The sequence below is a fragment of the Schistocerca serialis genome, chromosome 1, assembly GCF_023864345.2.
Source record: "Schistocerca serialis cubense isolate TAMUIC-IGC-003099 chromosome 1, iqSchSeri2.2, whole genome shotgun sequence".
Classification (NCBI taxonomy): Eukaryota; Metazoa; Arthropoda; class Insecta; order Orthoptera; family Acrididae; genus Schistocerca; species Schistocerca serialis.
The window spans coordinates 636,271,678-636,288,313 of record NC_064638.1 but is presented as its reverse complement, the minus strand read 5'-3'; the positions used below and the strand labels follow the sequence as shown (position 1 = coordinate 636,288,313).

Here is a 16,636-nt window from a genome sequence, read left to right as displayed (position 1 = left end):
TCCTAGTATGAAAATAAACATGAAATTTCTTCTCTTTATGTTACTGCAAACCGAGGTTTTTCGTAATCTGTTGAGCTCTGTAGTCGCCAATTACTTGTTTAATTGGACATTCTGTTTCAGAATTCTGTCGCAATAGCTGCTGCAAGAGGAGTTGGTAAAAATTATACTGTGTATTGGCAAAAGAAGTACAGTTAAACCTGTCAACAATGGTGATCATAAATAGTGATGCTTCTTCGAATGAGAAAAAGTTAGCAATTCACACAAAAATAAATACCCTATTCTGCTGGAATTTGGTTGAACCTACGTAACTGTCGTGTTTTTAATATTGAACGAGTGTAATGGAAACTTACCAAAGGATGTTATTCCTTTCTTCATCTGAGCAGCGTTCCTTTCGCGGAATGACAGGCACACGCCAGATGCTGGTTACTCATCTTGCCAAACTGACAATGTGAGATTCGCGAAGAAAGTAGTTGTTATTGAGAAAAGTAAACAAATGATCCATCGCACAATACAATGGTTAGTGTGTTATCGGCAGCTGAGAAAAATGCGCGCGACTGGAATGCGGAAGCCTTGTGAGCGGAAGCGTTCACGTCCTTCCAAAAACATTGTCATGAAAGTATATCTGTCTTTCAGGATACTCATATTTTCGGAATAATACCGACCATTTCTTCATCTGTGTAGGCTGTTCTGTAATTAGTTTATTAATGCTGATAATGTGTATGCAGCCAATAAAATGCATTTGTGTGTGTGTGTGTGTGTGTGTGTGTGTGTGTGTGTGTGTGTGTTGGGATCTCATGGGCGCCCAACGGCGAGGTTATCAGCGCCCTGACATTTATTAAAACAAATGAATGCGGATAAGAGCTAAAATTGTTGTACACCCTATTATACAGGCATTCTCACACGAAAACCAGTGAGGAGGGAAGATAGCTGATCAAGAAATTAAAACAGAGGGAAAACAAAACACAGAAGAGCTAAAAGAGCTGCACAGGGAAATGTGACTGGCTGATCACTTACAAAAAACTTGGGTGAGTCACCCACCCTGTTGACACACTAAAATCATCTCCCCAAAATCTTGTTAAAAACATGGAACAATTCACAAACTTTAAAACGCGAACCACATTCGTTTGATCATTACATAAAATAGACTGCAGATCTGCCGGCAAATCCGCTGCAGACTGCTGGTCGGCAAATAAAATGCAGTCCAATAAAATGTGGCGCACCATGATCTGCACGCCACAAGCACCACACTTCGGAGGGTCCTCTCGCCGGAGTAAAAATAGGGCTGTGGCCGATGCGAAGACGAGTAAGATAGACCTCGTCACGTAGACGTGCTTGGAAGGAAGTACGCCACGGCCGAGTGCCCGCAAGATCGCATATAAGAGTATTAAAATGGTGTAAAGACTGACGATACCAAATGCGGGAGATCGCATTAGCGACTTGACTATAAAAGGTAGAAAGGGATGAAAAAGCGTTTCTCTACTCAAGAGAATCCATATTATTCAAATGGTTCAAATGGCCCTAAGCACTATGGGACTTAACATCTGAGGTAATCTGTCCCCTTGACTTAGGACTACTTAAATCTAACTAACCTAAGGACATGACACACATCCATGTCCGAGGCAGGATTCGAACTTGCGACCGTGGCAGCCGCTTGGTTCCGGACTAAAGATCCTAGAACCACTCGACCACAGCAGCCGGCAATCCACATTGTAAAATAGTTTGGAAAAAGGAGACAGGTGACTTAAAAACTGTCTGGCGAGAGCATCCGTGAGTAGGAACGGGACTATATGTGTTCATGGGCACAGGAAAGTACGGTACAAGAAAGAGAAATTTGAGGAAACGACTAAGGCAGAAAGAGATTCTTTGCATAGGTATTGAGGGGGGAAAGAAATTTGCTCTGCTGCAGATTTTGCGTTGGGTTGGAAAGACAAGAATATGTGGAAGGCGAGACAGCAAATAACATCCGAAGATTTTGAGGGTGTGTTAAAATTTTTGGCGACTTGAAACTGATGCAGTCTGTCCAAATTTCATATTTAATTAAGTCTGTTTTAGAGGTCTGGTGGCAGAATTAATAGCCGTTTTATTGCAATGCATTTTCTAATCCAATAAGTTTGCAAAGGAGCATGGAAGTACTGACAGAAGTGAAACTCTGATGCCTGGAGAGCTCAGTCGAAATGGGCACTACGTGCAAAAGACAAAGTAGCGGTAGAAAACTCCGGCCCAGTACGCAGTTTTCATCTGTCATTAAGTTATAAAAAGGCATACATTCCACTACAGAATGAAAAATTCATTGTAATCGAGTAACGTTTGCCGTTGCACTGCTTTTTTTTCTGTCGTTTTTAGGACCACACCATGCTACTGCCCTGGGAATTTGTGGAGATATTAAGCAGCATAAAGCAGATTATGAGCGGCAGCAGAAAGCAGCGGCGCCAGCGGGACAGGGCCACGCCGCCTGACATTTGCGTGCGCCTCGCGCGCAGGGGGGGGGGGGGGGGGGGCGCCAAAGCAGTGCAAGGGGGGTGAGGGTTGGGCTGTGCTGCGCGCGGCTGGGCTGGATGGACACTTCACAGAGCGCGACCCCACGGTCGGCTGGCATTCTGGGCGGAGGCAAGCTCACCACGTCCATCAACCTCACTTACTAGTCTGTTCTGTGCAGAAGTCAATAAAAGGAATTCTGTCACGGGAATTAACTGTTCCCTCATACTCTCTGCAACCGTGAATAAAAGACATTACAAAATACACTGCCGGTCATTAAAAGTGTAACTGCAGAAAGGATACTGAAAATCACTAAATTTTACCTAACGCGCAGGTAATATGGAGCAGCATCTCTCTACCGCACACATTCATCTGTTGCAAATATGTGTGTTGCGAGATTTTTAATGTCTTCTAATCGTCCGCAGATAAAATATTTAGAACATATAAAACTTATCGCCAAATCGTTTCCTGGAGTTGCCCAACTTGCTGGCCTGGTGACAACACTAAACTCTAGTGCACTCTGGTGACTCTATTGACCTCTCTCAGGGAATTGCGACTCTACTACACTACTGGCCATTAACATTGCTACACCAAGAAGAAATGCAGATGATAAACGGGTATGCATTGGACAAATATATTATACTAGAACTGACATGTGATTACATTTTCACGCAATTTGGGTGCACATATCCTCAGAAATCAGTACCCAGAACAACCACCTATGGCCGGAATAACGGCCTTGATATGCCTGGGCATTTAGTCAAACAGAGCTTGGATGGCGTGTACAGGTACATCTACCCATGCAGCTTCAACACGATACCACAGTTCATCAAGAGTAGTGACTGGCGTATTGTGACTAGCCCGTTGCTCGGCCACCATTGACCAGACGTTTTCAATTGGTGAGAGATCTGGAGAATGTGCTGGCCAGGGCAGCAGTCGAATCTTTTTCTGTATCCAGAAAGGCCCGTACAGGACCTGCAACATGCGGTCGTGCATTATCCTGCTGAAATGTAGGGTTTCGCAGGGATCGAATGACGGGTAGAGCCACGGGTCGTAACACATCTGAAATGCAAATTGCACTGTTCAAAGTGCCGTCAACGTGAGCAAGAGGTGATCGCGACGCGTAACCAATGGCACCCCATACCATCACGCTGGGTGATACGCCAGTATGGCGATGACGAATACACGCTTCCAATGTGCGTTCACCGTGATGTCGCCAAACACGGATGCGACCATCATGATGCTGTAAACAGAACCTGGATTCATACGAAAAATGACGTTTTGCCATTCGTGCACCCAGGTTCGTCGTTGAGTACATCATCCTGTCTGTGATGCAGCGCCAAGGGTAACCGCAGCCGTGGTCACCGAGGTAATAGTCCATGCTGCTGAAAACGTCGTCGAACTGTTCGTGCAGATGATTGTTGTCTTGCAAAAGTCCCCATCTGTTGACTCAGGCATCGAGACGTGGCTGCACGATCCGTTACAGCCATGCGGATAAGATGCCTGTCATCTCGACTGCTAGTGATACGAGGCCGTTGGGATCCAGCACGGCGTTCCGTATTACCCTCCTGAACCCACCGATTCCATACTGTGCGAAGAGTCATTGGATCTCGACCAACGCGAGCAGCAATGTCGCGATACGATAAACCGCAATCGAGATAGGCTACTATCTGACCTTTATCGAAGTCGGAAACGTGATGGTACGCATTTCTCCTCCTTACACGAGGCTTCACAACAACGTTTCACCAGGCAACGCCGGTCAACTGCTGTTTGTGTGTGAGAAGTCGGCTGGAAACTTTGCTCACGTCAGCACGTTGTAGGTGTCGCCACCGGCGCCAACCTTGTGTGAATGGTCTGAAAAGCTAATGATTTGGATATCACAGCATCTTCGTCCTGTCGGTTAAATGTCGCGTCTGTAGCACGCCATCTTCGTGGTGGAGCAATTTTAATAGCCAGTATCGTATTTTCATCATCGCCAATGGAGTGTGCTGCAGGTGTGCTGCAGGAAGTTACACTGACTTCCCACCATCTCTTCTTGTTGCCTCACTTCTTTTGTCAGGCTATGTGTTGTGAGTAGTGTCTTCATTGAGAAAGGAAGTTGTTGTCTACTAAACAATGCAAAAACTGGTTGTCGCGTGGTGTTGCAAAGGGCAACAGAAAATTACGTTGGTGTGAGTCAGCCGTTGGAGGCGCAGTCCGAATCGCCCGTGGTTACAGAAATGGCGGAACAGGGTGACCAGAAACATTCTGTGGTACAAACCAAGGGAGTATGACGGACGTGCCGGGATACTTCATAGTATTCCTGCATACAGTCTTCCTCTTTATTGGTATGATAGGTGTCACTAATTGTTCCGCAGGGTCCTGATCTGCCGCCGCATTTCTTTCAGGTCTGTGTAAGGAACACGTTCGTACCTCTCTGCCACATACTAGATGACACTCTTAGTGAGAGCGTCAACAATGTCACTGCCCCTGAAATACTGTCGCCCATTTACACACAGCATGGTTTTGGCGCTGAAGCTCCGCAGTATGGTCTACAATTTGGTGCACCAAATGAAAATTGCAATTATTGTCAGCACAGTCTCATATTAGCAGAAATGCTGATCAGCATATTTAAGCCCCTTTAATACTGTCTGGAGCTTCAAAGTAAATACTGAGGCGGCCCCTGAAGGGCGTTAGAACTGGCCACTATGGCATGTCCGTTCCTCATTGCATGTGCTTCCAAGAGCACCATCTGTTTAGAGACGGTGCGCACGTTCCCATCCGCTTACGAAGTCCTTTAAAAGTTTCGTGCTACACCATGATCGGTGTATCCGTGTGAATGTCTAAGATTGTCTTATTCCTGTAATCTATCATGAAACAGTGACAGTATGAAACTGTTGTACTTCGGGACACAGTGGTCAAATATCATAAAGGAAAATGCTAGTGGTGGAAGTTTCTTTATAGACCAGTATTTAATATGGAGACAACATTCGAATCCTCGAAAACAAAGGCTGTTATCCAATTTGTACGGACCTGAGTAGATGTTTGTAGCCAATGTGTTTTTTTATGAGTTCTAGAGGAGGCTCATTAGCTTCGACGACAAGAGCATACTTACAGGCTAACCACAGACCACGCAAGCAGCATAGGATCGCATTATTCTGACTTCTGTGAAGCGTGACTGAACCTTAGCAAAGGCAAGCGTATTCCGTATACGGTCGGATTAGCATAGAATATACACTGAGGCGCAAAAGCCATGGGATACCTCCTAGCATTGTGTCAGACCACCTTTCCCCCGCAACTCGACGTGGTATGGACTCAAGACGTTGTTGGAAGTCCCCTACAGTTTGGACTGATACGTCCCACTTCGTTTTCTGCGCGTTACGTCATGCAGTGTTCTCTGCCTGTTAGCACTGACAGGTCTGCGCAAACGCCACTGCTCTCGGCTGTCCTCCTCTGTGGGCTTCTTGCTGACGCGTGCCGCTTTATCTTTCACTGGTCCAACAGACTGAAACTTCGTTACTTGTAGTGCAGATTTGTCCTGGAGATTAGATAGCATCTATGACGATGGGTCCTACAAGGAATGTTAAGAAAGGTAGGAAGATGTATTTGCTCAGCAAGGATACAAATTTCAGAATATCTCAGCAGTCAGCACCAAATATTCTGTGATGAGGACGAAGATGTGGAGGACAAATAGAAAAAGTTCAAAGGCATCGTTCAATATGCCCTAGACAAGTATGTTCGGAGTAAGGTTTTAAGGGATGGGAAAGATCCACCGTGTTAGAAAAGCTCTACGTACACAAAGAGCACTTCATCTCAGTTCCAAGAGAAGTAAAAATCTAGCTGACAAACAAAAGCTGAACGAAGCGAAAATGAGCGTAATGAGAAGAATGAGGCACGCGTTCAATGATTTCGAAGGTAAGACGTTGTCAACCGACCTGAGTAAAAACCCTAAGAGATTGTGGTCGTATGTAAAATCAGTAAGTGGGTCAAAATTATCTATTCATTCTCTCAGCGACCACATCGGCTCAGAAACGGAAGATAACAGAGAGAAGGCCGAAATACTGAATTCGGCCTTCCCAAGAAGATCGTAACACTGTCCCTCCTTTCAATCGTCGTGCGAACGTCGAAATGGCAGATATTGAGATAACCGATCGCGGAAATGAAAAGCAGCTATAATCGCTTAGTAGTGAAAAGGCTTCAGGACCATATGAGATACCTATAAGATTCTATAAATATTATGCGAAAGAACTTGCTCCCCTTCCAGCAGTAATCTATCGTAGATCGCTTGAGCAACGAAAAGTATCTAACTACTGGAAAAAGCGCAGGTCATTCCCGTTTCTAAGAAAGGCCGTAAGACAGATCCACACAATTATGGACCTATATCGTTGACGTGAATCTGTTGTAATATTATGGAAGAAGTTTTATGCTCAAGAATTATGACGTTGTTGGAAAATGAACAGCTTCTCTATAAAAATCAACATGTATTCCGCAAACAGAGATCCTGCGAAACTCAGCTCGCTCTGCTCGTCCATGAGATCCACAGCGCAGTGGAAAACGGCGCTCAGGCCGATGCCGTTTTCCTTGATTTCAGTAAGGCATTTGACACCGTCCCACATTGCCTTTTAATGAAAAAATACGAGCTTACGGAATATCGGAGCAGACCTGCGATTGGATTCAAGACTTTCTTGCAGATAGAACTCAACACGTCGCTCTTAAAGGAACTAAATCGATAGATGTAAAGGTAATATCCGGCGTACCCTGGGGAAGTGTGATAGTACCGTTGTTGTTCACAGCTTATATAAATGATCTAGTAGAAAGCGTCGGATACTCTTTAAGGCTATTCGCAGATGATGGAGTTGTTTGTACCAAAGTAGCAACGCCCGAAGATAGTAAGAATTTGCAAAACGATCTACAGAGAATTGATGAATGGTGCAGACTCTGGCAATTGACCCTGAACGCAAGTAAATGTAACACATTGCGCACACATAGGAAAAGAAATCCACTACTATACAACTACATTATTGATGACAAACAGCTGGAGACAGCGTCTGCCGTAAAATATCTAGGCGTAACTATCCAGAGCGACCTTAAGTGGAATGACCATACAAAACAGATAGTGGGAAAAGCAGACACAAGACTGAGATTCATCGGAAGAATCTTAAGGAAATAGAACTCATCCACGAAAAAAGTGGCTTACCAGGCGCTTGTTCGCCCGATTCTTGAGTATTGTTCATCTATCTGGGATCCCTATCAGGTAGGGCTGATAGAGGAGATAGAGAAGATCCAACGAAGAGCTTCGCGTTTCGTCACAGGATCGTTTAGCTGGCGAGAGAGCGTTACGGAGATGCTGAACAAACTCCACTGGCAGACATTACAAGAGAGACGTTGTGCATCACGGAGAAATGGTTCAAATGGCCCTGAGCACTATGGGACTCAACTGCTGAGGTCATAAGTCCCCTAGAACTTAGAACTACTTAAACCTAACTAACCTACGGACAACACACACATCCATGCCCGAGGCAGGATTCGAACCTGCGACCGTAGCGGTCACGCGGTTCCAGACTGTAGCGCCTAGAACCGCACGGCCACTCCGGCCGGCTACATCACGGAGAGATTTACTATTGAAATTCCGGGACAGCACATTTCAGGAGAAGTCAAACAACATATTACTTCCCTCCACATATATCTCGCGTATTGACCACGAGGAGAAAATTCGATAAATTAGAGCCCATACAAAGGCTTACCGACAATCATTCTTCCCACGCACTATTCGCGAGTGGAACACGGTTGGAGGTATCAGATAGTGGTACCGAAAGTACCCTCCGCCACACTCCATTAGGTGGCTTGCGGAGTATAATGTAGATGTAGATGTAGGTAAATGTCACTTGGTGCTAGGTCAGGCGAATAAGATTGGGATCTAACTCTGTGCTTGTGTACTTCACTGTAACCTCAGTGCGGTATGACACGGTGCGTTGTCTTGATGTAGACCCCATAACGAGTTCTTCCACGATTCGAGTCGTTTTTTTCGTATTTGCTCACGGAATTCAGCAAGAACCATAAGAACTGGGTTCCTAACCTTCTCGAACCCACCTGAGAGACACAATTCCACGAACAACGAAAAAAAAAAAAAAAAAACAATCGTCATCGCTTTGAATCTTGATTTGCTAATTCGAGCTCCTTTCACCCTTGGTGAAGTTGGAACCTTCCAGTGTGTGAAATGGCGCTTGGTTTAGGGATCATAAGTTAAAAAACCAAGCTACGTCACATGTCATCACTATTTCCAGGTTTCCAGGAAACTGGATTCTTTTCAGTGGTATTCTGTGAGAACAAACATTTTCACGACCTTCTTTTTGTTCGATCGAAAGAATTTTCGGCATCAGTTTCGCACACACTGTTCTCATGTTAAATTGTTTGTGTAAAATTTCCTCTGGTGGTGCTGGACGTTCTCGGAGAGTGAGCATCTTCAGCGTCTTCTCGGCCATTTTCGGAATCCTTGAACCACTCAAAATCTCGCGTACATGATAAACAGCCTTCGCCATCAAGTTCTTTTAGTAAAACATAGGTTTAGTAGTTGTTCCAAGTTTCATGTGAAACTTCACGACAGTTCATTGCTCTATTATTATTCTTATCATATTTGGAGCAAAACAAAACAACAGCTCTTGCACATCCGAAGGCCACGATCACACTGATTTGTCTACAGACATCAGAGATATCGCATTCGACTGAGAAGGCATCACAGTTCGTTGATATTGCTCGTTCATCTTGGGATCATGCGTATTTATTCTGTGGCAGCACCAGTCCCGTTATATTACAATAACATCTCGATCTGTGGCTCCTTCCTGCGAAAGTTTTATGTTGGTATCGCTGTAGAGACGTTATTTCACTTTTTGAAAGGTGCGGATTTCCCATCAAGGTCTAATATATACAGTCATCAAGGACAAGACTACAAATTGAAACAGTATGGAAGCAAATATCCTCCCTAAAATACTGTTAGCATTTCTTGACAATCGTTAATTAGACACACAGCTTTAAGTACTAAGGTATCTCCACACAGACTCCGTTACACATTTCTCATGCCGCCAAGCCAACGTATCATAAAATAATAGTGTAGTCCTTTCCTGTTGCTGATAGGAATACCAGCCTTGTTGTAGCAATGAAAATTTCCAGTCGTCACGCACACCGTCTACGTTATCAAGATGTGCGCGCAAGGTAAGATTCCTATCACCTTGTCAACCTTCAGTGCAAGTTCTGTTATTCTCTATGACGCGCTGGCAGGCTCTAGACTGACACCTTTGGACTACTGTGACCAATCCACCGACGCAACACGACATTCACGACAGCGATATTTTCAGCTGGGGCGTCGTTACAGTGTTATTCAAATTGACGTATTAGAATGGGATACAAAACTCTACTTTAGAATCTTGATCCCATGTCAGTGTAAGCAGATGACTGAGTCAGCTTTGCAAAAGACGATATCTCTGCTTTAATTTCAGTCGAAGTAATGCCGCTGGCGCATACCTTTGTAAGTTGCCTTTCATGCAGATTGGAGACCAAGCAGAAAATAACCTGCATGCAATCAGACTAACGAACTGTCAGTGAACAAATAAAAGCCTTTCGCTGCCGGATGCAGATATTTTTAGATATGGAAAATGCTACATTTTTGCAACGGTTATTCCTGTACGTCCCACTATTACGAAACATTGGGAAACTGTTTCGAAATAACTGCTTCCTGTTCGATTCTTTCCATTTTTAACAAATTATATGAATGTTTATGCAATTTCTTTCTTCTTTTGTTATGAAGTTTTCAGGTTTTGCTTTCACTTTCGTGAATTCTTATTTTTGTATAAAAGTTTTGAGTTTATCTGTGGGCACATTCATGTACTTCATCATGGGATCGGGCGAGGTGGTGCAGAGGTTAGCACACTGGACTCCCATTCGGTAGGACGACGCTTCAAATCCGCGTCCAGCCATCTAGATTTAGGTTTTCCCCAGGCAAATGCCGGGACGATTCCTTTGAAAGAGCACGGCCTATTTCCTTCACCATCCTTGATATATACCGAGCGTGTGCTCCGTCTCTAATGAACTCTAATCTTCCTTCCTTCATTTTTTTCTGGCGTGGACACAAGTGACGTTAGCTCCTTAAATATGTAACATACGTCACTATGTTTCTGAAAATCAAAATACTTAAGCATGAACTGAGCTGTGGTGCGGAGATACTCTTTAACGGCGTTGACGTGGAGACGAAGGAGAAGGTGACTTGTTAGGAGTGGAAGTCCTCTGTTTTAAACCCACTAGTAATATTTTCAACATAAAGAAATTCTATCATCAGAAGATATCTTTAATCTAAATTATTTATTCGCAGTAGATAACAGCTATTCAAAGTACGATGGTTGTGGGGAAGAATTTATAAATACGATAATCAACACGAGAAATACAGGACATTGCAGGAAACTACGGAGAAGACAATGTGACATATGTCGAGTGTATTATCATGTGGCATCGAATGAAAAAAGACTTGCTCTTGGCGGCCGAACTTCCCCGAATGGAGCCTCCCGGCCAACTATGCCATATGCTCATTTCCATCAATGTGGAAAATATGGTTTTAACAAATCTCTGAAATTTAATTTCACTTAACAAGTGCTCTCATTTATCGCAGTTAGAAAGTTCTGAGTTCTCCTCGGAGCTCATTTACAGTGGCTTAAAATTAAAGGGCTACAAGTAACGATAACTTTCTGTTTTCTCTCCTCAAATCATGGGTTCTCAGCAATTATTTTGTCTAATCAGTCTTGATGTAACGCTGTGCAGAAGAGTTAAATTTCTTTTTCCATTTAATGTCAAAATAAAAGTCAAATCCTCCTTTCCGAGCGACAGGAAAAAACCTTGAGGACTGAGAAATTAAGTTTAAATTTACAACAGATAAAATTATTTTTCTGCAGTTAGTCACTTAGGCCATGGGAAGGAGTGATGAGCAATCGTTACGGGGAGATTCAGGCAATTTGTGTCCACCTCCACAGCGCAGCGGTAGCGTTACTGCCTACCGCGCAACGGGGCCCGGGTTCGATTCCCGACAGGGGACTGGGTTTTGTGTGTCTTTCATCATCACTGCCACTCAAGTCGCCGAAGTGGCGTCAACTAAAAAGACTTGCGATACGGCGGCCAAACTCCGAACGGAATATCCGGCCAATAAATGTCATACGATCATTTCACTTTCAAACAATTAGTAATCATTTCTATTTATGTGACTATTTTGAAACAATGTGACACGTTGTGTAACTTCTCAATGAAACTTTTATTAACTAGGAACGACCGCAATGGATCAGTACGATATAATATGTGTTATTTCAATAGAAAAATTTTAATAAAGGTGACGAAATCCATGGGCCTAATTACCGCTCCGTAAGCATAGACTAAAGGTGGACTGGCACAAAGTTGCATCAATCTTGTTGCAATTGATTGTCTTTAGCTGGCTGGCTTAAACCCAAAAACCACAGTTTGCATAACTCATCAGATAAAAAAGCTCTGCTCTGAATAACTGAGGATGACATTGGCTTAGAAAACCCTAAAACTTAACAGATTCATATGACAGAAATTTCAGCATACATAACGAATAAGTCCGCAGCGAGATCTCCGCCTGCGTATCTGAGTGGAGAGTAGGAAAGGAGACAGAGACGCTGAGTTTGTTTACGAATCTCGCACTTACTCTTCAGCAGGAGCTGGAAGTAGACACCTGGAATCCGAAGAAGATGTGAAAAAGCAAGACGTGCTGTCACAGTCTTCCGTGTTCTTTGATTACAAGTGGAACAGGAGAACGAAAATGCCATCGGTCAACAGAGTTCAGCTTATCAGTATATAAGATCTTCAGGTTTATATCATTGTTTGTTATTTGTTGTTTCCTGGCTGAATACTTTTTCTGTTATATGAGTCTTCATTGAAACTAAGGTAAAGGCGAGCACTCCGAAATATCCATCGCTAAAAGAGATTATCTGAAGTTAATGTGCATATTTCGTGTAAGGCTATAGGCAAGGGTGGCTCTTTAGGAGAACAGAAACTATAGTTTACACTCACTGTAGGCTGAGACATGAATACAAAGATAAATAGACAAATACTATCACATTAATGTACTCTGGAGCGGACTAGGCGTTTTAATGCTTGTCAAAAGTGAAAGTATAATTTCATGTTCAAAAAATTTGAGGTAGGTGTATATAGAAAAGTGCGGTAAGGGCCAAGTGGAACGCGTGGTTACGAGTGGTTTCTTTCTAACGTACGTGATGTTGATCTCTAGCAAGTAAAGAAACAGAAATGCAGTACGTGATGTTCACTCAGTAGCTTCTCTGTAATGTACCTTGCGTACGTTCTCTGGAGATCACAGATAAACAAAAAACATGTTGGAAATTATTTGGCAAGGAAGGTGTTCTCTGCTATTCTACACCGACTCTGGTAAACACAGTGAGCAACACTACTAATATTTGCACAATCAGATATCGCCACTCTTAAATGGAGAACTAGTTTATGTCATTTCGCATAGCTGATATTTTCTCCCACCATTTTCTGTATGCAGAATAATCAAATTCAGTACCTGAATAGCGCTTTTCAAGAAGTCGTTTTGAAACGCTATACATCGTCATTCTCTATGAATGGGCAGTATACTTCAGGTAATTACATGAGCCACACTTGCTGCTGTATTGCCAACAGACGAATGCGGCAAAATTTTACATTGGCCATTCTGCGATACGACTTTTGAGCACTAGTTTTAGCAGGTACAGCGATGATGTAGTCGTTGTCTACAGAAATAAGTTTACTTCATTGGACTACGCCCATATAAAAAGCTGGATATGCATGTAAGAACGCTTTAAAAAAAAATCGGTCAGATGTTTTGTGAAATGATTTGCCTGCAAATAAGAACTAAAGTAGATCAGAGAAACATTTGACACACCTCACATGCTTCACATGATTTCGGGCATCGTTCAAGGGTGCGTCAACTGTTTCTCTAATCTATTTTATTTCTTACTTTCAGACAAATCATTTCACAAAACATTTGACTGATTTTTCAGACCTTTCCATTTTCATGTTTTGTTCGGAAGCATTATCTTATAGACACATCGTTCGCTTTCCTAGCTCTTTTGTTCTCTTAATATCTTGAATTTAGTTCTTGATTCGAAGGAAATGGCTTTGATATTTAATTATCAAACCTATTTATCTTGTCATCCTCAAAATTGGAAGGCTTTGAAGAGATAAACTTTTTGACACTTCATATACATAGTTAGCAGCAGCTGGAGGTGAAATACTTCGATTTTCCTAAAATCGCTAGTTAAGTATTTCGTGATTACTTTAAAGCAATAAATATTTTAATGATTAACGAACATCACCTCAGCTATAAAATTACTCATTTATCGTTTTACGATCGGTTTCGTTCGTAGAATATCTTCACGTTGCCGAGTTGTGCTGCAGTCATGACACAAATGATCTGGTTGTCATATGTAATGTTAAAGGTCAACTGAAAAAACAATGTACAGTGCGTAAAGTACACACCAAGCCATGCCTGCTCACCATATTTCCGCCACGCGGTAGGTGGAATGTTTATGATCAGTGCCTTTTTTTGTGAAACTAGACCTCAAGTTGGTCAGTGTAATACATCATTTGTCCATTTCCCCATTTTCTGCTCTTCATTTGAATACGAAAATTCGAACAAAAACCCAATCTGTAATTTGTAGGGAGTCTTGCTCCCACTTTGCTCCAACATTTGACCGAAACTTACGTCACAGTAAAACATCCAGAACTGAAAAGTTACTGCATACGTATACTCTACGGTGTCGAAAAAAGGTCTTTTTGAGTCACGTGTACCAAATGTTCCATAATTAATGGAAATAAGACATCTGATCTGAGGATCAATGCTTACAGATGGAATATAGATAGTTACAACCTGATGTTTATTGCACCAATGTTTATTGTGTACAACGATCGAAATGAAAAACAAATGGTAGTAAGTTAAGAAATCATTGTAGTTAGCAGTAATTTGAAAACTAAAATAGTTTGAATGTATTTAGAGTGTAGAATAAAAACGGTCACCAGCTCCAAAACGGCTTTGAAATGTCGCAATTCCCTGGGAGAGAATGACAACGGGGCAACTGAAAAAATCTGAAAACACTTGTGATGTGAACGCTAAAGACGTTAATATGGAGCGCAATGACGTTAATCATGATTATGAAAACCAATAACATGGAACGAATAGTAACATTTCAAAGAAACTCTACAGTATTACGTAACTCACGGTAATGCTGTATGTATGGATGTTTGAATAATCATGACCAACTTTAGTTATTGTTCTTTACTGATTACTTTTCAAATGATGCTGTAAAAACTTTTATTCATGGCAACAACTGCAGGGTGAGGCAAATTAAAATGGCCCGGAGAACAGAGTTCCAGGTTACAAGGGAACACAGCACAGGAGAGGAAATGAGTACTAACCTGACTATAGCAGATGTTGAATGGGACCGTCATTCACCTCCTGTCACTTTTGAGTCCTGCTCAGGAAGTTTCTGAAGGCATATCGAAGCTGGACTGCTGGAACTGCTGCAGTCTCGTCCGAAATGTTCTGCTGCAGTTCTTGAAGACGATGGGTATTGTTGCGATACAACTTGGACTTGAGACACACAAAGTAATCGCACACTGACAGATCAGGTGATCTAGGTGGCCAGATACGGCCGCTACCAGATTGACCTCTGCTAACAACCCTGTCAGACATGAAGATGGTGTAAATGTGTTCCAATGTTCAGCCGGCTCTGTGGGAAGTTGCTCCATCTTGTTGGAATTAACAGTACGTCTTTTCCTCCTCCAATTGTATCCACCCGTCCGGGTCACTTTTATTTGCCCCACCCTGATTTGTCAATTCTAATGTTAGGTAAGCAAATACACATAAAGTCACATTTACATAACACGAGAGAAAGATATCAAAGACGTTCTCGCTGTTTGTGCCAGTCGCTATAAAGCCACATACTCTTTTTAGTTTGATGGATGCGGACAGGGAGAGGTGTGACCTTTATAATTTTTTTTTTTTAGCTATGACACTGTTTCGAATAGACGCAATAGTTTATGAATCCTGGACAACAGACCTAGATAGCGAATGCTGTGAACGTCAAATATACTAATTCCGACATTTCCCGCGGGCACCACTGACACCTTAATAGCAAGACTCAGTAAACATGCACATGTTACTGAGGGGGTCCTTCCGCGCCCCTTGTAAGCGTACCGCTCACCTCAGCCACCACTCTTTTACACGGGGTTCTCCTTGAACTGCAGCACGGCGCCGGCCGGGGTGGCCGAGCGGTTCTACGCGCTACAGTCTGGAACCGCGCGACCGCTATGGTCGCAGGTTCGAATCCTGCTTCTGGTATGGATGTGTGTGATGTCCTTAGGTTAGTTAGATTTAAGTAGTTCTGCGTTCTAGGGGACTGATGACCTCAGAAGTTAAGTCCCATAGTGCTCAGAGCCATTTGAACCATTTTTGCAGCACGGCTAGTGCGGACGACAGGTGTTGTCTGAGTGAACCGCATAGAGTCTGTCGAGTCAACGGGACTATCGATACAGCGCGCCTGGTTGCGTTTAAGGGATGAATGTGGATACAATACAAGTAGTTAACAGGCAAGAGACGAAACAATATCGCGCGTCTTACACGGAATGTACCTTACGTTGATTATTTAATATAACTGGAAGAATTAGTGCTGGTAATTGATATGCGAGTATGAAAGCTGCAAGGGGCGAGCAAAAAGTTTTCGTTTGAGGGAGTTGCTGCAGCGTAATGCAACGCAGATTTCAATGCGGTTGTATAAACACCGACATGTATGCAAGGGATCAGGGTGGCAACTGTGTCTATCCAATGTGCGTGCGTTAAATGCGGATACATTATTACCAAATGCGTCCAGACACGATGGACGTGCTGTTATTTTCTTTTCGGCTGCCGAAGGACAAACACCGGTAGAGACCCTTCGGAGAATGTGTTTCGGACAGGACGTCTGTCGAAGTCCACCGTTGTGGAATGGTGCGACAAGGGGTGCTGCTGCTTCATGATAACACACGTCCTCATACCGCAAATACCGTAACACAGAAGCAAAGCTTCCTAAAACGGGAGACACCTGAGCACTTGCCCTATAGTCCACACCCCACGCCATGCGATTATCACGTCTTC

At 43.1% G+C, this 16,636-nt stretch overlaps 1 protein-coding gene across 1 annotated transcript in view; it reads left to right on the top strand.

Moving 5' to 3' along the window:
- The first annotated feature begins 9,650 nt into the window (after positions 1-9,650).
- Positions 9,651-16,636, top strand: part of LOC126419837 (glycine receptor subunit alpha-4-like) — a 158,312-nt gene continuing 151,326 nt past the window's right edge. The window contains exon 1 of the mRNA XM_050087115.1: positions 9,651-9,663. Within this exon, the coding sequence (XP_049943072.1) occupies positions 9,651-9,663 (13 nt within the window). The remainder of the gene's footprint in view (positions 9,664-16,636) is intronic.